The sequence below is a fragment of the Aythya fuligula genome, chromosome 26 (genome assembly GCF_009819795.1).
Source record: "Aythya fuligula isolate bAytFul2 chromosome 26, bAytFul2.pri, whole genome shotgun sequence".
Taxonomy (NCBI): domain Eukaryota; kingdom Metazoa; phylum Chordata; class Aves; order Anseriformes; family Anatidae; genus Aythya; species Aythya fuligula.
In genome coordinates this window covers 5,540,252-5,563,495 of record NC_045584.1, presented here as the reverse complement: position 1 = coordinate 5,563,495, position 23,244 = coordinate 5,540,252, and the positions used below count along the sequence as shown (strand labels likewise).

Genomic DNA, 23,244 nt, shown 5'->3' with positions numbered 1-23,244 from the left:
CGGCTCTGAGCCCCGGGGGCTCGATGACCGCAGGTGACCCCGGGAGGAAGGGGGCGTGGCCTCGTCGCTCTTGGCCACGCCCCCTCCAGTCCCGCGCGCTCTTAAAGGGCCCCGCGTGGCGGCGCGCGGAAGCCGTGGCGGGGGGAGTCTCGCGCACGCGCTCCCGCTCCTGAGGTAACGGCGCGTGCGCGGGGCGGGCCGGGGGAGCGCGCGTGGCGTGCGTGAGGGGAGCGGGGGGTGGGGGAGGGGCGGGCGGCTGCCACCAGGGGGCTCTTGAGGAGGCTCTGGGGGCTCTCGCTGTGGAGACGCCCAGAACCCGCTTGGGTGCCCCTGCTGGCCGCGGAGGCTGGCTCCGTCTCCAGAGGTTCCTCCAGCCTCAGCCGTGACCTGGTGCCGTGTCGGTAGCAGCGGTGCCGTCAGGTCCGGGTCTGGCTAGCCCTGAACAGCAGTGAAATAAAGCCCTGGATGTGGTGGGGGCTGGCAGGGGCGCGCCTGCCGCGTCTCTGAACGCGTTCCTGTGCCTCATTTCTATGCTTCTTGTGTGTGTGTGAGGGAATTTCCCTTCACAGCCTGCTGCGTGCAGATCACGCAGGAAAATTAATAGCAGTTTAGGAAAGAGGAACTCAGAAAGCGGCCCTCTGGTGAGTCACACTGGGGAATTCACCGATAATAACCCGGCATTCTGGAGGAGCAAGCTGCGTAAAACTCAGAGCCACCAGTTATGTGCTGGCTCATGTGGCAGATGGTTCATGCGCCCTGGGCTCTGCCCTGCGCCAAGCCCTCTGGCCATGTGGTGCTGGCACATGCCGGCCCTCTTCTGCGGGCAGGAAAGCCTTGGGTCCAGCTGCCAGAAGGATTTTCCATAGCTAAACCTATTTACTGAAGGTCTTGCTATGGACAGCTTTATTAACCTGAAATTCAGCTCTCTGAAGGCACTGCAGTAGAGTCGTTGAGAGTCTGCATTGTGTGCTCACCCTGCAGGGGCTGGGGTTTATTTCCCCTGTGTTCTTCTTGCAGCACTTCACCATGCTGGCCTGTGGTCAGCAGGGTTGTCCTGGAGAAAACTTACTGTGCTTAGAAGTTTATAATGCAGCCTTTTTAAAAACAAAATTTATCTAGGAGAGGAAAAGCAGGTTGCTCAGCTGCTATTTCCTCACTTAATAAATCTTCAGGGAAAACAAAAAGTTCAAGTTTCAGTTTGGGTGGAAATCTGGAGAGGGAGGGAGATAATGCAGCTGTCTCCTCAAGCTGATCTGCGCAACAAAAACTGGACAGGATCAGAAGTGCTGCCAGTATGAGCACAAGGAAAATAAAACAGTAACCGGGAGCAAAGGGGGCCTGTGCTAGCAAATGTTAGGGTGACTGATGAACACATGCATGTACTGGGCAATCTTAACTTGAACTGCTGGTTTTGAGGCTCTGTGTGTGTTTTGAGTGAAGGCACGTTCAGACTGTTATAAACAAAATGTTCACCTCTGTAGCTTTGGCTGTCACAAGTGTGCCTGCAGTCCAGCTCTGCAGCGCTTTCATATCCTTAGATAGTTCATATCCTTCCAGCCCTTGTAGGATACAGCTCGCCCTCCAAGCAGAAGGTGGTTTGCAGTCAGACGACTTAAGCTTTCACACAGCTGTAATTACAAGGGCGGTTTCTTTCACCAGGCTTTTGTTTGGGTGTGTGTTCCTCATGTTTCTACCAACTGTGGCATGTTAGGGCGCTATTTCCCTTAGGAATAGCGTGTGGCAAGAGAGGATCGTTCCTGATCCCACTCACCCGCCTATCGAGCTACCATGAAAGTCAAGTCAGGCTCTTGTGAGCGCCTGTGTGTCTTCCCTGTCTTCCAGCAGCTTGTGTAATGCAGCTGGGGAGGTGACAAAGCATTGCGAGATGAAGGGCTGTTGCTACATTGCTTAACAGAGCTGATCAGAGTCTATGTAGTGGCAATTGGTTTGTTTCTAACCGAAATTTGTTACAGAAAATGAACTGCTGTCTTGGGATCCCTGTGACCTGCGTTCACAAAGAAAACTTGCACAGCTAGGTTGGACTTCAGCTTTCTGCTTTGTGTTCTTATGTTTCATGGCACAAGTGTCCTTGGGACAAGTGTCCAAAAATTCCGCTACTGCTTGTACGTGCTGGTGCAACTGTTCTCTCAGTGTCGGGGGCCACATGTCAATGACATGTGGATTCTCCTTGAAAAACCCCGTCTGCTGGGCATGGTGGAGGCAATGATACCCTCGTGCATCTCCCAGGACCTGCTGGCTGTGCAGCCTCATGTCTGTACTGTGTGTGCCATATCCAGCTTGCTTGTGGATCCAGCAGGGACACCCTGTCCTTGGGGTCACCCCTGGGATGTGCACTGCAGTGGGGTCAGGCCCCGTGGCTGCTGGTTCCAGTAAGGTCTTTCTCCTCTCAGGACTCCCCAAGAGATGGAGGGGTGGTGATGCTGCCACTGGCTGGCTCCACACCATCTGCAAAACGACATGCTCTTCTAGATGTGGGTTTGAGCTCCTCCAGGCTAGGGAGGGGACAAAACCCACTCTACCATGGCCTAGGTGACTGCTGCTAGCAGTAGGCTACTCCGTATAGATAATGCAGATAATGCACCTTTTCTCGTGGCTGTCTTATCAAAAGAACAAAATTAACTGCTCTGGTGTTGTAGTCTAGTATGGGGGCATTGGGCAACGTCTGCCACGAACCTCAGAGATTTAGAGATGGGTTTTGAAGATGTGCTTCTCTCAGCTGCGTGTGAATTGAACTATTTTTGCATTCTGAATCGTAGCCTGTAGCAAGCAGAGCACAAATCGAGCACCATCGCGTCCTTGCATAGATGAGGAATCGGGAGGAGGGGATGTGCTTTTTTGGGATAGAAGGAGGCTTGTGTGCTGGGAATTGTGGCTGGCCATGCCTTCACCCACTGCTGTCGGGGGCAGGACGCTGCACAGGCACATCCTCCTCCAGCCCCAGCTTAGCTAATGTCAGATTCATCAGATAAAGGGCTCTTTCCTTTTGTTAATATCTGTCATCATTCAGCCAGATGTGCTTCTCACATTGCCTGCTTTAAATTGCTCTGTCTAACGTCGGTATGAAATAGTGTGCTAAAACCCTCTTTTTAAAAAGATGAAGGATAATAGGATTCATCTCCAGTCAGTTAGAAATTCATTGAAGCAATTAAAGCTCTGCCTATCAAGTGACGAGCATCAAAGGCTGTTGAATATAAACCTTACATAAAATCAGCGTTGCTTTCAGGGTTAGAAAATGCTTCGTTTGGGTGACGAAACCCTGTAGCAACAAAGTGCAGAAACCCCCGCTGAAAGCAGCGTAGGAGCTGCTGAGAGCACAGCGGCTGCTGAGTGCTGATTTTTACCAGAACAGTTTTTTAGGTCCCCAGGGAGTGGGCGTGCAGCGGGGGCTGTACCCCAACAGCTGCTCTGGGGATGCCGTGGAGAGCCAAAGGAACCCCAATGCTCCCGCACCCCAAGAGCCGAGCATGGCAGGCAGGCGCAGAGAAAGAGCTTCCGCATTAGGCGGCAGTGTGGGGTGACTGGCTGCTTCCAATTGCGAGGCAGAGAGCACATGACATAAGATGCTCCAGATCTGCCTCGTGGGCGCTAGTTTAAAAATAAAGGATATTACACGTCGTTGCTCGTCCGGAGAGGCTGCGGGAGGAGAGGCTGCACAAAGGCGAGGCAATGCATTGTAAGGCTACACCGGAGCCCTGCGGTGGGTGGTTTGGGGGAGGTCTGAAAGCTAAGCCTTAACGTTTGGGGCAAAAGAGTGCAAATATAAACGTTAATCTCGTGGTGCTTTTTCAAAACTGTAATTGTCAAGCGCATTTTCAGGTGTGAGAATGGATGAATAATCTTAATTCTGATCAGGCTTTTCATACAAGCCAAGCTTAATGTGAAGGGTACTTCATCCACTTACAGAATTTACTGTATTTCACACAAATACATCAGTCTTGAGTTATATCTGCTTTGGAATTGTCTTTGTCAGATAGCTGCATCAATGAAAGCTGATTTCACTGTAGTATTTGATTCTATTTTAATTTTAAACTGTCTTTACAGGGACAATGCTGTGTGAATCAGATGTACGTATGGCACTTACAGAACCTGTCCCCACAGCTTATCTTAATGTGGATGCTCAAGAAAACTGCAAGGTGTCATTGGATGATGCACCGGTCAACTCTTCAGCTAGGTTTGTCTAATTTAAGATTTTATTTTTTTCTGTGGTGACCTGCATACATAGGATATAGCTCATATTCTAGCATGTTTACTTAGATTAATTGGGACATTAAGATTTTTAGAAGAAATTTTGAACATTTTTTTTTCTAATTCCAAAATCCAAAAGCTGAATCTATAATCTCACTGATCAAATATGTGAAATACCTAGCAAGTACTACATGTGTTGGGAAGCATCACTGCACTGTAAACAGGAGGTGTGCCTCATTAGGGGACTGCTTGTGTGCAGTACCTGTGCTGATTTTTATCAATCTAGGCAACCTGATTGGCTGTAAATCTAAATAACCTCATAATAAATAGTAGGTTGGTAGCTAAGGGTCTAAATCTCACCACAGTGTAATGGGATATAGCTGTCAGACTTCCAAGACACTCTTTACCTAATTTTTGGGGACTAAGTTGGAATTATATGTAGTAAGAAGAAGAAAAAAAATATGACTCGATTCCCTGTAACGGAAATAGCTGCATGGGTTTTTGCTCATATTACTGAGTCACTTCCACACTTTGTCCACAAAAGCAGTTGGAGAAATGATGCAGAACTACTGCAACTGGGGGTTAATTTGTGTAGGAAAATGCTCTCAGTAACAGTGAGGAAATACATAGTAGAGAAGATCTTGTAATCCTTTTTGGAGAAAAGAAGAAAGCTGATTTACATACCTCTGGTTTGTAGTTTGCAGGTTAGATAGAAGTGATTCTGCTTTTGGACAGTACACAGGAGTAGCCAAGTCAAAGCTCCCTGCCTTAAATCCTATCCTATGTGCAAAGCCATGAGTTGATTACCCCCTAAGAAGTTCAGAGGAAATGTAAAAGGGAGGGAAGCAACTTACCTCTTAGACAGAAATTCACAAGGTGCTGTGTGTCTTGCCTTTGATCCAGTAGAATGGGAAGAAAGTATGAGGCTTGGGTGGCACTATGCTGGCGATAGGCTGAAGGGTTTGTGTGGGACCAGGTGGGTCCTGCTTAGTGACAGCAGAGTTGGCAGGCCATCTTTCTGTGAGGGAGCTGCACCATTAGACAGGACTTGGCCACCCAGTCCATGATGTCTGTGATGTCACGGGCACGCAGCCCCTTCTAGAAGACCACTGAGGAATCAGACCTTGGAAGAAACTTCACACCAGAAGCTGCAGTGAAGGAAGAGTGAATACCTAGTGCTGACATGAAGAAACAAATGCTTCCATGACGGCCTTGAGCAGAGGACCCATCTCAGGGCTGTTTGGCAAGGCAAGATGGAGCTTTAGTTTCTCTGGAGTATGATCTTGGGTAGCGTAATGCTTGGGCCGTGGTGCTAAGATGATGGTACAAGTGCAGTTTGCCCAGGGTGGAGGAACAAATGTCTGCTTGTAGCATGGAGGTATGATACGTCATTCTGTGGGCAGAGCACAGAGACTCGAATACGAAATCTCACAAGGTCTGGCTTCCAACTCATGGCCTGAAGTGGGATGTGTGACTTAATTATTCCATATCCTCATCACTTATGGCTTTGAGAAAGTCTGTTTTGGAAAAGGACAGAGGAAGAGCACTGTTCTACAAATGCAGGCGGGAAGTGTTTTAATGGCTCTTGCAAGACTGAAAGTAAAAAGGGCAACCACAGATACCACAGTGCAAACTCCTTGTGAGGAGCACAGCTGAGGTAGATAGAGGGATGTGTCTGAAGAGTGCCTGTTCAATTTCTGCACAAACATCTGGCGCAAGCCTGATGTACTAACTTCATTAGGAATACCTAAAAACAGGATTTCCTGTTAAATCAATTTCCTGCTCTTAGTTGGCCTTGCTTTCTGCAGGAAATCTCTATGGGTTTTTCCCCAGGGTCACTGTGGTGATGCCTGTGCTGCACGGGAACACGGCCTTGGGGCGTTGCCGCCTTTCTTAGGCTCGCACAGCACAGATCAGAGAAAAGCACCAGATCTGCGTGCCCCTATCTGTCCCCACCTCTCTGACTGCTGTAGTCTGTTTCAGGCACGCAGAGCAGACCTGTGGCATTAAATTATCACTGCATCGTGGATGTTATGTTCATAGATTTTTCTGCAGCTAGTCTTACAGTTAGAGCGACGTACACATGTTCAAAAGCAGTGCAGGCAAAGACCACACACTTGCCAAGGTGGGCGTGTTTCATTGGTGTCTGAGCTAGTAAAATTAATAAAGCCGGCTAGTAAACATCAGAAACCACTCATCTTTGCTTGACTTGCAAGGCTTAATGTAATTAAGTGATGGGGTGAGTATGGCTAAGACATTCTTCATCCAGTGTGCTAAAGTCTATCCAGTGCTAATTACTTCTGCCTTGCAGAGTTGTTGAGGTCTACAACACTGAGACAGTTGAAGATACTAAGACAGAGGGATCTCAAATGGACAAGCTTGGTTTCAAATGTAAGTAGAGAGAATGTTTAGTTACTGTTATGTGCATAAAACTATTATTTAAATGAGAGTAATTTACAAAACCATAACATTGGAAGAGGGAATTCAAATGGCAGGGTAGTCTGTCCAGAAGTCTCTAGAACATAGGCTTTAAAGCACTGGTGTGCTCCAAGGAGTAAAATAGTTAGTATCACTGATTAATGCATATCTACCAGGTAATCATGTACTACTTATTTTAATAATAAATAAATAAGTGGCAGGAAGATTTAGGTCAGAAGGGGAGGTAAACAGAAAACATTAACGAAAACTTTGAATGTGCTTTAGAGGCTTCATCTCTTAGTCTTGTTCTAAAATAGTGGGGGAAAAGGGTGGGGAGGGAGCTGTTGGCATTTGCTTTTACTTCAATACTTGTATTTATATTTCTGTTATGGCAGAAAGCAATTTCTAAACATGAGATGTTGAATATTTTTCTTTCAATCTAGCCTCTTCACCTCCTCCCTTGAGTGTGTGGACAACACAACGAGATGGAGAAGTCAGACTGAGGATGGATGAGCAGGGCATAGGCAGCGAGGCACCAAAGACTGTTCATGATCTATTCCAGGAAGCTACTAGTAAATATGGTGACTATTATGCTCTTGCATCCAAGAAAGGTGGCCAGTGGATAAAGCTAACTTACAATATGTACTATGATGAGTGCTGTAAAGCAGCCAAAAGCTTTCTGAAGGTGAGCTTTTGTTGAATTATACTACATGTTCATGGTCAGCAGTTTAACTGCTGAAATGGCTGGAGTCAGCTGTATCTTATACTTACAAATGATATGTTGATGAGTCGTAAAGTGTCAGGGAAAGTGGCTAACCTACCAGAACGCTGCACCGCCATCCAGTGGGACCTCGACAGGCTGGAGAATTGGGCGGGGAGGAACTTAATGATGTATAATGTAGAGTCCTGCATCTGCACAAGAGCAACCCCAAACACCAGGATAAGTTGGGCACTGCCCTGCTGGAGAGCAGTGAAGGGGAGAGGCACCTGAGGGTCATGGTGGACAGCTGGATGACCATGAGCCAGCACTATGCCCTTGTGGCCAAGAAAGCCGATGGCATCCTGGGGTGTATCAGAAGGGGGGTGGTTAGTAGGTCAAGAGAGGTTCTCCTTTCCCTCTACTCTGCCCTGGTGAGACCACATCTAGAATATTGTGTCCAGTTCTGGGTCCCTCAGATCCAGAAGGACAGGGAACTGCTTGAGAGAGTCCAACACAAAGCCATGAGGATGATGAAGGGAGTGGAGCATCTCCCTTATGGAGAAGGGCTGAGGGAGCTGGGGCTCTTTAGCTTGGAGAAGAGGAGACTGAGGGGTGACCTTATTAATGTTTATAAATACGTAAAGGGCGATTGTCAGGAGGATGGAGCCAGGCTCTTCTCAGTGACATCCAATGGTAGAACAAGGGGGGAACAGGTGCAAGCTGAAACACAGGAGGTTCTGCTTAATTTAAGCAGAGACATGAGACAACTTTTTCATGGTGAGGGTGACAGAGCACTGGAACAGGCTGCCCAGGGGGGTTGTGGAGTCTCTTTCTCCAGAGACTTTCAAAACCCACCTGGATGCGTTCCTGTGTGACCTGATCCAGGTGTTCCTGCTCCGGCAAGGGGATTGGACTAAATGATCTTTCAAGGTCCGTTCCAATCCCTAATATTCTGTGATTCTGTGAATTACTTGAACATGCCATGAACATCTTGTTAATTACTACAGTATTTTTGTTTGAATTTCATACAAATTGCTTCCACATTCAAGTAAACAAAAAATATTTAGGAAAACCTTTAAGGAGGTGTATTTGAGACATGGCAAACCTGGACAAAACCCCTCATAAGGCTTGTAAATTTTCATCTTTCCAGGAAAAACCTCAAAAGAACGCTTATGAATCCAACTTAAATGACCAAACTGGCTGAGCCATGTACTTGTACAGCTGGGTGTTAAGACGGATTGAGAGAAAGAAAACATTACGTGTTCTTCCTGTTATCATCAGAATTAGATTATCATCTTATTTCCTATAGTTAAGGACACTCTTTTGTTTGTTTTTCCCTTCCACTCATACTGTGGGATCTTCCAGTATACATACTTCCATTGTCTCTGGTGCAAAACCAGAGAACAGCTGAAGCAGATTGAAAGGCTTGGACTTCAGCAGCTGGATTTTCATAGCCTCTGTTAACTCTAAGTTAACTCTAAGCATTCTTCAAAGGACAAACAAGATTGCTGTAATCTCATCTCTTGTTTACAGCTGGGACTAGAGCGTTTCCATGGAGTGTGCCTCTTGGGATTTAATTCTCCAGAGTGGTTTATTGCTGATATTGGAGCTATCTTTGCAGGGTAAGAGTGTTGTCTCTTGACATGCATTTTGCTCTAGCCTTCAGATAGTAATTTCATTATTCATGTGAGAGGGTGTTTTTGGTTTAAAACAAAACAAGTGCTGCTTATATTTGAATGTAATGAGGGTAGCTAGAACCTAAACTCTCTTTACTTAATAATGAATAAGACAAAAAAAAACATAGCTAGAAAAAGCACATTCTCTCTTAAAATGAACAGCAGGTTAAACCAAAAACATGCTTATTTGCATTTTGGTTAAAATATTATGTTGGAAAAGGTTAGAGTATCAAAATCCAGTGCTGTGATAGCTGTCTTCCATCTGACCCACTTTGGCCCGTTACACTGTTCTGACATTACCTATGACCAGAAATGAGCCTTTGCTCTTGGAACTAAGCTTTCCACTTACTGTTGTTGCTTTATGGGATGTTCTGCCTATGGTTTTTCCTCTGTTAAAGTTTGCAATGGTATGACTTTTTTTCCTGCCAGCAGCTAATTCTGTGTTTTTCTTTTTGTTTTCTTCTTTTGTAGTGGTCTTGCCGTTGGTATCTACACTACAAACTCTCCTGAGGCCTGTCATTATGTAGCAGAGAACAGCAGTGCTAACATTGTGGTTGTGGAAAACCATAAACAGATGCAGAAAATCTTAGAAGTAAATACACTTGTTAAATGACTGGAAGCTTTGTGTCCTGTTGATAGATACGGGAGGGTAAAGCTACCTGAGGGAAATGCTGGATCTGAAAGCAGAGGTGAACCGATCGAGCCTGCTTGGTGTGTTTGCTGTTCAAACCCAATGAGTGATCACTTGTGCTAAATCTCATTAAAGTTGAAAGGTGGTTCCGCAGAGTAGCAAAGCCTTGAGCTTGAAGTATGACAAGCCAAAATGAAAAAATAATAATCCCCTAGGTCAGCAGGCAACATCCCAGTCCAAATGATTACTGTCTCTTTTGAGGCTTCCCTCTTCTCTTTCAGTAAGCCAGATGAAATTCTCTTAGCTTTACTTCAAATGGCAAGTAGCAGTTGCATGTTAAGTGGTGGGTAATTTAGGCTTAAAAAGAAAATGTGGGATTTGCTCCTTCTCATGGATCTCTCTTCTTAACACAGGTTCAGCATAAACTACCTCATTTGAAAGCTATTGTCCAATATGGGGAAGAACTAAGAGAGAAGAGACCAAATCTGTATTCTGTAAGTAATGGGCATCTTACTGGCTTTATGAATAACAGCTGTGTTTAGCTGACGGCTTCAAGCAACCATCACCTTCTACACGACTGTCATAAATAGCGCAAGTTTATGTTGATTACAGTGAAGGAACAGTTTCCTATCTGAAGTGGTAGATGTACACTGTTGTTCAAACCTTGATAAATCCATATTGTAAGGGAAGGTTGCTAGCATGCTGACCTCTCTTAGGCAGCTTCAGGTCCCATAGTTACTCCTGCTTGGCACTCCCAGTGAATGCCAGGGTCGCCTACAGAGCTGGGAAGCTTCTTCAAGGTAGATCTGTCTCCTTTTCTGTTCCTTGCCGTGCCTTTTGTGACAGACAGAAAATACGGTGGGACTGTCAGTTTCTGTTGCAGGTTTGGACATTGAAAACAGTTCCCTTCTCTTCATGTATAGTGAAGGGTTTAATTTAATTTGTCACCAATGGTGTGTAAAGTGGTCAAGTTCTTCTCTTTTTTATACAGTGGAGAGAGTTCATGGACCTTGGCAAAGATGTTTCAGATGCTCAGCTCCATGAAATCATTGACTCACTGAAGCCTAACCAGTGCTGTACGCTAATATATACCTCAGGGACAACTGGACAGCCAAAGGGAGTAATGCTCAGTCATGACAACGTAAGTATCTCTTTGTGTAGATGCCCATTCCAAGAACTGTGACCTTAGGTAGGTGCTGGGGGACTGCAGAGATCAGCTGAAGAACATGCCTGATCTGAAGATCACAGGAAGCTGTTGGCTCTTTTCATGAGCTGCACGTTCTGTGTTGTATCTGCTCAGAAGGGCTGCCACTTAATACAGAGCTGTGTTCTTGTTAACAGTTGACGTGGACATCATTAGCAGCAGGACGTTCCATAAAGCTGGCAGAAGCTACAGAAAAGCAAGAACTGGTGGTCAGCTATCTGCCTCTCAGTCATGTTGCTGCGCAGATGACGGATATTTGGTTATCAATTACGTTTGGAGCACAAGTTTTCTTTGCTCAGCCAGATGCATTAAAGGTAAAAACATAAGACAATAAAAAACTTATGCTTGTCCACCTGCTTGTGGCTAGGGGTGTGCACTTTAAAACAAACCTTGCTGACTTAACACAGCCTTCAGAATCATGAGATAACTTAGTTTATTTGTCCAGTGACAGACTTCTATTTAAGGGTCTGTTGGCTTGAAGAATGTGGCCAGTCTGACCTTTGCCTTTTGACTCTGTGTTACAAGCCAGGATGATGAGCTGACCAAGCACTGCACAACTAGGAGCTTCTTGGTGACTCACCTGACACCAGTTCTCTGCCCTGATAGCTTGGTTGAGCAACAGCTTTGTATTTGCTCTGTCCATATTGCAAAATGCCACCACCATTAAGTCTGTGTCCTGGAAAGAGAATGACTCGTCCTGATGCTGTGTCAGCATGGACACTGAGAGTATCGACCCTTGCTGTCTTGTCAAAACCACTGTTGAGCGTGAATGCTTCTGGGGCTCTTTTTTCTTGTGGAACATGGCAGGAAGAAAACTGGTATTGCCCAGTGCTGCTTTGTTTGCACTCAGCAGCAGCAACACTTCAGTTGAAAATGAGCAATTCCTCAAAATTAAGAGCAGTTGTAGGTCTTAGCTAGTGACCAGTGCTGACCTGGTATCTGTACAAAATCTCTTTTGAATGCCTTATAAAATTCTGTTCCACGCAGGGCACCTTAGTAGACACCCTGCGGGAGGTGAGGCCAACTGCGTTTTTGGGAGTTCCTCGCGTCTGGGAAAAAATGGAAGAAAGAATGAAATCTGTTGGTGCAAAATCATCAATGCTCAAAAGAAAAGTGGCATCATGGGCCAAGGAAGTTGGGTTACAGACAAACCTGAAGTGGATGAATGGGTAATTAAAAGCTACACTTAAGGGGTGTTATGAATGTTAGAGCTTTAGCATTGGATCAGTAATTATATTGCACATGAAAGTCCTGACTTGTGGACATTAAAAGCCAAAAGTAGTGCTGGGGCCAGAGGATGGGCAGCAAGGGCTGGAGGCAGGAGTCATTTGTATTTATCAATTTTGCTGAATAAGCCAAAATAGGAGATGGATGAAAGAGGATGGGAAGGAGTTTTACTTTCTGACTGAGGTCTTGTAACAACGTTTCTTCCACAGGTATTCTGAAGTCCCAGTGAACTTCCGCTTAGCCAGGCACCTGGTATACAAGAAGGTTCGAAAGGCCATTGGGCTGGATCGCTGCACAAAGTGCTACTCAGGAGCCGCTCCAATTACCAGAGAGACACTGGAATTCTTTTTAAGTCTGAACATTCCTGTGTATGAACTGTATGGCATGAGCGAAAGCTCTGGGCCTCACACAGTCTCTCTACCTCACGCGTTCAAGTTTACCAGGTAAATAATTATCTGTGAGTGGAGCACAGCTGACTGGGAGGAACAGAGTTGCTTTAAGGTTTCAGGTGCATCTGGCTTGCTTGGCTTACCTGATGCAACTCAGCCCCAGTCTTGCAGCCAGTAAGAAGTTGCTAGGGAGCCAGTTCCTCTGGCCCAAGTATTGCAGATGATGAGATCTGCCAAGGGCACCAGCAGTGTTACTTAAATTTAACTTGGCCTGGATTCTCTATGAACAGAGGAGGAAACAAGGGATTTATCATAGAATCATAGAATATCCCGAGTTGGAAGGGACCCATAAGGATCATCAAGTCCAACTCCTGGCACCGCACAGGTCTGCCCAAAAGTTTGGACCACGTGACTAAGTGCACAGTCCAATCACTTCTTAAATTCAGACAGGCTTGGTGCAGTGACTACGTCCCTGGGGAGACTGTTCCAATGTGCAACTACCTCTCAGTGAAGAACCTCTTCCTGATGTCCAGCCTAAACTTGCTCTGCCTCAGCTTAACACCATTCCTGTGGGTCCTATCACTGGTGTTTACAGGGAATAGGTCACCTATCTCTCCACTTCCCCTCACGAGAAAGTTGTAGACTGCGATGGGGTCCCCCCTCAGCCTCCTCTTTCCATTTATGGGAAGAAATAATCAGTAACTAATGTAGGTTAGAGTTTACCTTACTGCATTTATTCATTTGACATTAAGACTACTCTGTTACTTTGAACAGCTTGTTCAGTCTTCATCAGTATTCAAGGTGAATACTACCATCAGTAAAAGTTAGCTACCAAGAACATAAATCTTCTAACTCAAAGCTCAGGAGCTTGAGAGCAATAGATGGAAAGCATGGGTGTGAACACTGATTTCTGCAGTAACAATTTCCTGTAGTTTCTTACATGTAAGCAGATGTCTTAAGTTTTAAAGTTCCCTGCTGAAGCAGTTGTAATGAAAGCCTGCCTGGCTTGGTTCAGACACTTCAGATTGAGTGTGTATTGCTACAATCTCACTCTTAAATTCAGTACCTGAGCAGCAAAAATAATTTTAAAAAATACCTTGGGTTTGTGTTGTCTTTGTTTAAGCTGTGGAAAGGAAATGACAGGCTGCCGGACACTGATCCATAAGCCAGATGAAGATGGCAATGGGGAGATCTGTTTCTCAGGAAGGCACATCTTCATGGGCTACTTGAACATGGAAGAGAAAACCAAAGAGGCAATTGATGAAGATGGGTGGCTGCATTCAGGTGACCTTGGCAAGTGTGATAAAGATGGATTCCTTTACATCACTGGCAGAATTAAAGGTAATGCAGCCTATCGCTTGCTTATTTTGAGGTTGCACAGTACTAGGATATGATACGTCAGACCTTGGTAGTTGTGTGGTTGTGGCTTGCACAGAAGATACTACTTCTAGATACTACTTCTGAAGTTTTTCATATGAATATGGCTACAATGTGTGCTGCCACTAAGCATGTGACAAGGCACGTGATGGGAGAAGGCGGCTGACCACTGAAACCAGTGTGTGTTTGCAGAGTGAGGAAGAAATCCTCTGATTTCAGAGGCAGTTGTTAGTGCTTCGTTGACTTGTGCTGGACCTGCCTGGGTCCAGCTGTGTGTACTACCAGCTCCCTCTGGTTTCAGCTAGCTTTGCTAGTTAACCTGTATGGGAAAACAATAGCTTATTGCTGTTGTGAAAATGGCTTGCAGCAACGCAGCTCTTGGGACACTGCTCTGACCAACACCAAACAAATCTAATTTCATGCAAGACTCCAATCATTAAAAAGAGATAAATGGTCATGCAAAGGGTCTGCTTTAAGAAATCTGTAAGATTTCAGCTTATCTCTACTCTATAACATGCTGTGTGTGGCTTTAAAAACTCTGCTTTGCCTCAGCAAATTTTTAACTCAAATTTCTGAACAATGTGGTTAACAACTTGAATTCCCTAGAGCCTAAGATGGCTGTGGTATGGTACTGAGGTGCTCATACTCCAAACCCCATATTCTCCAGCTGCAAACATTTGTGGAGGATCAAAGCAACTTTTGTAATGCTGTGTACTTGCACACCTTAGTTTCATCTCTCCTCACCTGGCTGGAGTCTTTCTGGTTTGCTTTCTTCCCTGGATATTGGGATACAGACTCATTATTTGATCTGTGTAGCCACAAAGGTGCTATAAAATCATTTCAGATTGTGAAGGAAGGAAGGGGGGAGCTGTAAGCATTAATCAAGATTTGACTCTTTTCCAGAGCTCATCATCACAGCAGGAGGTGAGAACATTCCTCCCGTTCCAATTGAGGATGCTGTAAAAGAGGCCATTCCCATCATTAGCAATGCAATGTTGGTTGGAGACAAAGCAAAATTCCTCGCTATGCTTCTAACACTAAAGGTGGGTTTGATTCTGCCTATTTAATGGACAAAAGGGTGGGCATCTACCAGGGTTGGGGCTGAGAAGACATAGAGACTATTTTGCATGCATCTAATACCGTGAGGAAGATGATTGTTATGTGTTCTACGATGATTGCTGGAGCCTAGAGGCATCTTGCAGCATGACTTGTAGCTGAGCTGCAAACACCACTTGTAACTGTACAAAAAAATGAGCACTTGCCATCTGATCAGACAGTAAGGTTCTGTTGTTTGGAGCAACTGCTTATCTCTGTATGGTATCGGACAGAAAGCAGAAAGAAATGGTACTAAAAGACACAGAAGTCAGACTGAAACAAGAAACCTTCTGCTTTTCTTACCCATATTTCAGTATCTCCCAGAGATGTCTGGACAGTAATGAGGTGTCCATGACTTCTTTTTAAGATGCTGGCTTTAAACTCCACAGTGACACATGTTGGCCTTTACTGACTCTTCTGCCTAGGACCAGAGAGCCCTTGCAGGCCAGTGGCTTCTCAGGTCAGTGGTAATTGCTCATTAGTGAGACTCTGACAGCCACCCTCCTTGCCTTTGTGCACGAAATGCTGTGACAGGCTCTGGAGCTGGTGCTGCATGAATCAGGTGCTGCCTCTGTCATCTTCCAGCAGCCAGTGGTGCTGCTGTGGAGTGTAGAGAAGTAAAGCTCTGGCCTCAGAGGCAGGATCCTGCCATATCCTCTCCTAATTTGGGAGAGCACAGGAAGAATTTGGATGAGGAGTTCTATACCCTGCTTGCACTTTGATATTGATGTGGCTATTGAGTATGTGGAGCTCTGGAGGTGTTTCATCTGCACATTGCCTTAAATTTTCATTTGAAGCAGTGGTTTGCATAAAGCATGTAAGAAGTGGTTGATCTAATTGGACAGCTGGTACTGGATGTGGGTGGGGAAAGTGACATGGCAGCTTCCTATGGCCATAAGGTTTAGTACTGCGAAGGGAATCAAGTGTTTAGTAATATAAAATGACTTTTCTTGCAGTGCAACATAGATGTAGAAAGTGGGGAGCCAGGAGATGACCTCACTCCAGAAGCTATTGAATTCTGCCAAAAACTGGGCAGCAAGGCTACAAAAGTCTCTGAAATCATAAGCAGCAAAGACAAGGCTATCTATGCAGCTATCCAGAAGGGAATTTCAGCAGTCAACGAGAGAGCTGTCTCAAATGCTCAGAAAGTCCAGAAGTGGGTCATTCTGGAGAAGGACTTCTCTCTCTTTGGTGGAGAGCTTGGTGAGTAGTGTGCAGGGCACTGGGGCTTACCCTGTGAACCTCCAGCCCTTGCTTGCTGTGGCTGGAACACATCGGAGTGCCAGGGAAGGTAGAATGGGTTATTCGGGACTTCCTGACCCTGCCTGGTGGTACTTAGCTCAGCAGTCCTTACTCTTGGGATTGTATTGCCGGTTGCAGGGTGGTTGTGCTGTTTCTGTTCATGGGGGAAAGGGAGGTGTTTTTAATCACAAAGAGCAATTTAGGAGTCGATGTGTGTGCACATGCTCTGAATCCTCCTCCAGGCTTGCTTCAATCTAATATCGATTTATGCTCAAAATGACGCCTGCTGTAGCACTGCCACCATTGCAGCCCCATGTTGTGTCTTTTCCACAGGCCCAACAATGAAACTGAAGAGACCAGTGGTGGCACAGAAGTATAAAGACCAAATCGATCAGTTTTATATGGATACACCGACCACAACAGAGAACGATCTTAGGCGGTAACATGACAGCTTTGTGACGTGGTAGAAACTTTCCCTGTTGTGTGAGTGTGCTGTCAGCCTGGGCTTCCCATGAAGGAATCAGTGGGTTCACTTGAAATAAATGAGGTTTGGCTATCATGCAGACTCCCTAAATTGCTTAGCTGTACATTTTTTGGCCTCCTTACTGCAGTAAGTATGATTGTGCCCAGTTTCCTATGTGTATATTCAAATGCTGAGATATTCTTGAATATCTGCTTTGCATTTGTCTTTTCCTTTTTTTATAAGGGCAGTGCATTTACCTTATAAGTTCATAGTGTGTTGTCTTAACCAAAGTTTTCTTTTCCTGAGCTGAATGTAAAACAATCAGGAACTGCATTTTTCCAGCTACGTGGGGAAGGCAAATTCTTTTTATAGTGATATACTTCTTTTTTTCCCTTGATGCATGTTTAATTGCATGCTGGTGACATCTGAATTATTTTAAATCTCTTTACCAACAAACTATCTTCTGTCAAACAAGGCAAATTCTGTGCGACTACACACCCTGGCTAAGTCTGTATGTGGAACCTGGGATTTACTGGGTTTGTCTGTGCAATATTTTGAATGTTTCAGTGTCTTGAGTTATTATGAAACCATAAATGATAATGCAAGAGTAGTATACATGGACTGTATTCTGAAAGCATTCCACAAAGGGATTATTTGAAAAGCTGTGTGTGTGTGTAACCTAACTGTAAGCTTACAATCATAGAGATGTTGTTTAGCGCATCCTGAAACATACGCAACTCCAGAGCTGTCAGGCTGGGTTGCAGAAGCAGGATCTGTACACATGTGGAGTGGAGCCTGCAGAGGGCGCTGAATTGCTAGAGGGCCGATCAGTCCTCCAGACGGATCTGCCATTCCAGCCACTGTAAAGGCCCACCACAGCGAGGTCATTAGAAGCCTCCATCAAAGCTGTGCAGAAGCATACATTAACAATAGCTCCTGAAGGCCATGGGTGGTTCTGCAAAGCGTATTGCTGTCTACCCCCTGCCTGGATGGACTTCAGTCACCTTAGCAAATGGAGGATAGCTTGTAAAATCGCTTATTTCAAACTAGAAATCATTACAAGTGGAACAGTTGTACTCTGGTTCTGGATATTGTTTCCCTGGACAAAGGAGGACTAGCCAGAGATGTCAGGTGCTTTGATTGGAAGTGGCATGCAGGGGAGAAGCAACTACACTATTAAATAATGCAAACAGCTCAAGCAAGCTGCAAGGCCCTGGCTCTGTACCTGCAGCACCGGTATCAAAACCTTGCTGTGGGGGGCAGTAACAGATGGCAGAGCAGGGAGATTTTTTAGGGCTTGATCTGGAATCGCTACCCCAGCAAGCAGCTCAGTGAACTTGTGCATTGAGCCCATACCTCCATGCAAGTGCACAATTGGCCCTACAGTCCCTCTTGTGCAACTGTAGTCTCAGCTGTGTGAGTCTGCAATGTCTTGACTTTCAGAGAAATGCCTAATAAATAAACGCTGCAGGTTGTGTCTCAATGCTTCAGTGTTTTTTGCAAAACAATGCTCAGAGATCAAGGTCTATGGTGTCGGGGGGGGAGCAACAAAAGGCAACTCTCGCTTATCACAGCTACAAAAGGCAACTCTCGCTTATCACAGCTGGCTTTATAAGAACCCTTCTCTGTAAGTACTGAGCTCAAAGACACTGCCCTCAGCAGGAGAGAGAGGAGAGCAACAAAATACAGAGGCTGCAGAAGGGGAATTTGTCACAGCAAGACAGCAGAGGAAGGTCCAAGCTGGAACTCTGCCTCGCTGAGCTGTTTGTGACAGACTGAAGGCACCACAGCGCTCTGGCTGCTGCCAGGTGGGGGATGACATCAAGGTGTACAGTTGCCCGCTGCACCCAGGAGCTGCTGCCCTGCAGCAGAGCCTCCACACTGCACAGCCCTCATTTGTGCCCAGGAGGGCCCCATGCCTGCACTGCTGCTTTCAGCCCCCAGCAAGAACAGCTTCTGTTTTGACAGACAACATTTAGGTAATAAGATGCTAGGGGGAAGCCTTCTGTCCACAGAGAAGCAAAACAATGAATAAAACAACAAAAAAAATGAAGTTTTACTTTTCCATCTTACTTTATTTCACTTTTTCTAGAAAATTCCTCCATAGTTCCACAAATTTAACAAAAAGGTTTAAAATTCAGGACAAACAATCCTGTAATGTATTACAAACATGATTTTTTTTTTTTAATCTTGAAGTTAGTCTTGGGCCAGCTGAATTTCTTACAGCCAAGTGAAGAATTCATTTCCCAACACAACTTTTAAAATCCTCAAGTGACAAGGTATTTAATACCTTGATTCTAGGCAGAAATACAATTAAAAATTATCTAGAAGTTGAAGTACTTATATTTTATTCAGGAGTGCAAACTCATCTCTTCAGTTTTTGATGGCTATTTCATGCCCCCATGTAAGCAACACCAATCATTTCTCATCTTTTTAGAAGTAATACTCATACCAGGTGTACAAGGGCTGTCTCTAGTATCAGCATGCCAAGCAGCGTGTGGCAGGCAGCTGGGCTAGTGCAGAGACAGTCCAAGTACACTGACCGTGCTCTAGTGCATTCGAGAATGTGACAGCTGAGGCTTGCAGAACCTGAGTGACTTGGGTCTCTGCTCACAGGGAATGGGATGGGGCAAGCTCCAGAGGGGACGTTTAAACCTCTCACCATCAAATACTCTCAAGATCTGACAAAAACTTGTTTCTGGATTGTTGCATCAATTTCTTTGCTAGTTCTGATGCTTCCACCACACACAGCAGTATAAGAACTGGTGGCAAAAATCATTGCACTTCCATGTATTCAGCCTGACCACAGCATAGCCAGTCTCATCACCAACATATCCAATATTCCTTAGCTGGTGTTCTGGGAGCCAGCCAGCCTTACTATCCTTTTTTTTTTTTTTTTTCCTCATCTTAATACTAAATGTCAGTAATCAAAGCCTCAAGGCTTAATACATACCAGACCAAGACAACAGAAAAACACTTCTGACCCCTCTTTTGCCCTTTAATACAAAGGCCAAGGACAAAGGAAAAGCTGCGTCCTGATCTTACCTCCAACACGATTCAATTCAAAGCAACTCTGAACAACTCTGAAAGCCTTCAGACTAGTCAGCACTTGTTCATGCCTTCAGTAACAAGATGAAGGACACAGAAAAGTAACAGAGTTCTGCCCATTTTCCTTGGAAAAATCATTGTGGCTAGAAGTCAATTTTGGATTTTTTTTTTCCTTTTTTAAATAATGCAAGCTACTACACATCCTCGAAGACCTGAAGCAATGCTGACAGCAGCACTGCCCCCTCCTTCCTATTGTACAATAATCCATCCATGCTCTCAAGAGTGACACAAGAACAAACACTTTATCCACAAATACCTGTACACGGCATGTTCAGAACAGCATTCAGCCAGCCTATAGAGAATCTACACAGGAAACTCGTTCATATGTAACTAGAAGGGGACACAAGATGAGGCCCAAATTTGACAAATCTTGGTTTGCAGTCATTCCTCCTGTGGTCCCCAATGCTACCACACACCCCAAAAAACAACAACTCTGTAGAACAACTATGTACTTGCAAGAAACCTTTTAGTAACAAATCAGCATGTGCACACAATGGAGAACTATTGCTGGGGAACAATCCTATTTCGGGTTTTCAAGGAGATTATAAACAGTCTAAAAAAATCCATGTGTAAAATACTTCTTATAAAAACAAAATTCCCATCAATGCTCATTAGACTTCACGAATAAAGTCGGTTCCAGGACAGGACGATGCCACAGCCTTGGGCAGGAGCCCCATGCGCTTCCAGCCAAGTTCAGGAACACTTGCCCACGTGTGTTCTTGGACTAGCTGGCAGCGGTGACGACTCAGATTTTAACATGTGAAGGGGGCAGAAGGGTGGTGGCACCTCCAGTCCCTTGTGGTTACTCTGGAGGCTACTGATAGTCCCAGGAGAAAAGCTGCCAGGGTGGGCAACACGGACACAACAGCTGTGGGAGTTAATTACCCCAGTGAAGAGAGGACCAAAGACCTAGGGAGATCTCATGCTTGGGCTAGCCACCAGCACTGTTATGCAGCTTCGGAGACAGGGAGTGTCACCAACCCTTTGCGGCAGGAGGCACCACGTGCCAGGGGCTTTGCCACGTGCCTAGGGAGCCCAGCGTGGGGCTGTGGCAGCTGAGCAAGACTCACTTCCTCCATGCCACAGACCCAGCAGGGACCACGAGCAGTTCACGCATACCCACCACACCTGGCACCACAAACAGGCGAATCCATGAATGCTCATGGACTGCAGCTGCTGTCCTCCTGCACACGGCATTCGATGCCAACCAACGCCATCACAGCTCCTCCTCTTCCTGCCATCCTCCACCTTCTCAATGTACGTTTGTACACAGGGTTTCTATCCAGGCTTGGCATTGTTCATCAGGAAAAAAACAGCTGAGATCACTGTTGTGACAGGGCACGCACCTGGCATGAGCTTGATTATTTATATATATATATATACACACACACACATATATATATGCATATATATGTATATACACACACACACGAGACACATGAAAGATGGTACAAAGAAAATTAATGGGAATCGGGTCAACATGACCCAACTCAAACAAGCTTATCATCATATTGCCACTTAAGTTGATTAGTTGCAACATTTCCATGATAAAGAAAGGGGTAACCCAAAACAAGGGATTGCAATTTCATGATGGAGAAGGGACAGCAAACCCGGGAACAATGCAACTCCCCAGTTCCTACACAGGGCTTTTACAGACACAGGAGATGCGTTCATGAGCAGAGGGCTCCTCAGAACTGCTGCTCTCCTCCTCACTGCCAGCAGCCACTTAACATTTGGCAAAAGCTTACACACTGATTGGAAGAAAGAAGCAATTCTTCAAAAATAAAAAATACTGGATTTAGGGAACAGGAGTGTAATACCGTTTTGATAAGAGCTACATGACTTTCCCCACACCCAACCAGCATACAGACAACACCTGAAGCCCATGCTAGTTTGACTAGAAATTGATGAAAGATTCTGGATTAGTGTTTACTGTTTCCTGCCATTTCTTGAGCAGGTGCGAGGTGGGGGGAGAGGGAGGAGGAAACAAACCTGATTTCACTTGGTTGTTACATCAGTGTTTTCCAGGTGCGTCCCAAAATAAAATTCTCCCTTGTTTTGGTTTTCCCAAAGTACAGCCACTACTATAGGGGCCACTGTAGGAGATTCCTCTTTGAGAACATAGAACAAAACCAATCACATATTTTGGCAAAGTTATTAAACACTGACAAATGAAAAAGACAACAGGTGAGTCCCTTCCAGAGCACAAAATGCTTTGAAGATCGCTGTTCAGCTTTCATACACTAAAAATTGTCCACAAGAGGCATTTTAACAAACAAGTCAAATCTTATTAAGCGCCCTTCCCCTGCCATAGCCATTAAAAAACATAACAGAAAAACACACCCTTAAAATCGTAAGACCCAACTAGGCCCTTCTTATACATACAGTACATACATATATATAATATATATATAAAATATACAGCTTACAGTTTTGTAGTCCTATTAGAGTTAAAGCAGACTGAAAGGAGTGAGACTTTGTTTAGGAGCTCAGATCAACAAACAAGATGTCTCAAAACCTCAGCGGGAGACAGCAGATTCAAGAGGCCTCTTCAAAGAGCACAAACAGTCTCTCCAGGAAGCTGAAACAGAGTAAGGTCCTGTGTGTGGAGCGATGCCCTGCAGGAGCTGGGAACCAAATTACAGCAGTGCTCTGTACCAAACTGCAGCAGAACTTGCAAGTGATCAAAGCTGGAATCTGTCCACTTTTCCCCACAACAGACCAACAATACCCCTAGGAAGCCTCCTCCGCCATCAGCCTCTCGGTTAGCTTTGTAAAAGCCAATCCTGCTTACACATCATGAATGCTTCATCACAGAGCTGGAGGAAATCGGACTTGCTAGAGCTCCGCAGGCAGGCTGGTCCCAAGATTTAGTGAAGAAAACATCATCCACACTTCTTAAGCTCTCAGAGACGCCTGAAAATCTGTTCTTAAAACACAGTTTCTTGAAGTAAAACCAGAAGTGTTGCGCTGCAGCTAGGTGCAGCGTGTCTTTTGCTCTACTCAGGACCTGTGCCCAAGTGGACTTATGAAGCTATGGAGGACAGACTCAGCAATATGGGTGCTTGTTTGAAGCCTACAAGAAAGTGCAGCTGGCTGTGCATTCATAGAGCATGGCTGTTCTCTAAGGCAGTGCTTCGGGTGAATCAAGAGAATAAGAAGGCCTAGTTCCATGGGTTCGTTTCCTGGTACCAATAAACGGGATTTCTGGTTTCAAAAGCAGCCTGCTTCTAAGGCCAAGCGTCATGTTGCTACTGCTTCCAAGTAGCTCTGCAGCTTACGGACGGTTGTCTCATCCAAGGAGAAGAGGTCAAAGTCAAAGGTTGTGTTGGTAACATTAAAATGCCCGGTTTCCTCAATAAGATTTACAATCTGTACAGAAAGGAGACAAGCAACGACATAGAGAGAGAGCCCATCAGATTAAGTACACTGGAAGGGCCAGCAGATACAAAGCAACCCATCCAGTCCTTCTCTTATCCCTTTAGAAAAGCCTCAGGGACATGTCTCT

General features: G+C 45.3%; 2 protein-coding genes across 4 annotated transcripts in view; one reads left to right on the top strand and one right to left on the bottom strand.

The window, feature by feature from the left end:
- Positions 1–139: 139 nt before the first annotated feature.
- Positions 140–18,107, top strand: ACSBG2 (acyl-CoA synthetase bubblegum family member 2). 3 transcript variants are annotated; one of them, XM_032203765.1, is made up of 15 exons: positions 140–174; positions 4,063–4,192; positions 6,518–6,597; positions 7,068–7,309; positions 8,858–8,946; positions 9,472–9,592; positions 10,045–10,125; positions 10,623–10,772; positions 10,973–11,149; positions 11,823–12,004; positions 12,272–12,505; positions 13,575–13,792; positions 14,732–14,871; positions 15,880–16,126; positions 16,499–18,107. In XM_032203765.1, exons 2-15 carry the CDS (start codon positions 4,068–4,070, stop codon positions 16,606–16,608), a joined length of 2,196 nt encoding a protein of 731 aa, XP_032059656.1. In that variant the 5' UTR covers positions 140–174; positions 4,063–4,067; the 3' UTR covers positions 16,609–18,107. The 3 variants fall into 3 exon arrangements, with proteins under 3 accessions (XP_032059656.1, XP_032059655.1, XP_032059654.1); XM_032203764.1 differs by lacking the exon at positions 140–174 and adding an exon at positions 3,598–3,694; XM_032203763.1 differs by lacking the exon at positions 140–174 and adding an exon at positions 3,598–3,718.
- Positions 18,108–21,150: 3,043 nt separating this feature from the next.
- Positions 21,151–23,244, bottom strand: part of MLLT1 (MLLT1 super elongation complex subunit) — a 30,159-nt gene continuing 28,065 nt past the window's right edge. Inside the window, exon 12 of the mRNA XM_032203522.1 lies at positions 21,151–23,108. Within this exon, the coding sequence (XP_032059413.1) occupies positions 22,980–23,108 (129 nt within the window). The 3' untranslated portion in view covers positions 21,151–22,979. The remainder of the gene's footprint in view (positions 23,109–23,244) is intronic.

Coding starts and splice junctions, on each gene's coding strand:
- ACSBG2 (XM_032203763.1), top strand. CDS start 3,688: ATGCATTGTAAGGCTACACCGGAGCCCTGCG. Junction 7,310..8,857: donor CAGCCAAAAGCTTTCTGAAG/GTGAGCTTTTGT, acceptor TCTTGTTTACAG/CTGGGACTAGAGCGTTTCCA. Junction 13,793..14,731: donor CATCACTGGCAGAATTAAAG/GTAATGCAGCCT, acceptor ACTCTTTTCCAG/AGCTCATCATCACAGCAGGA.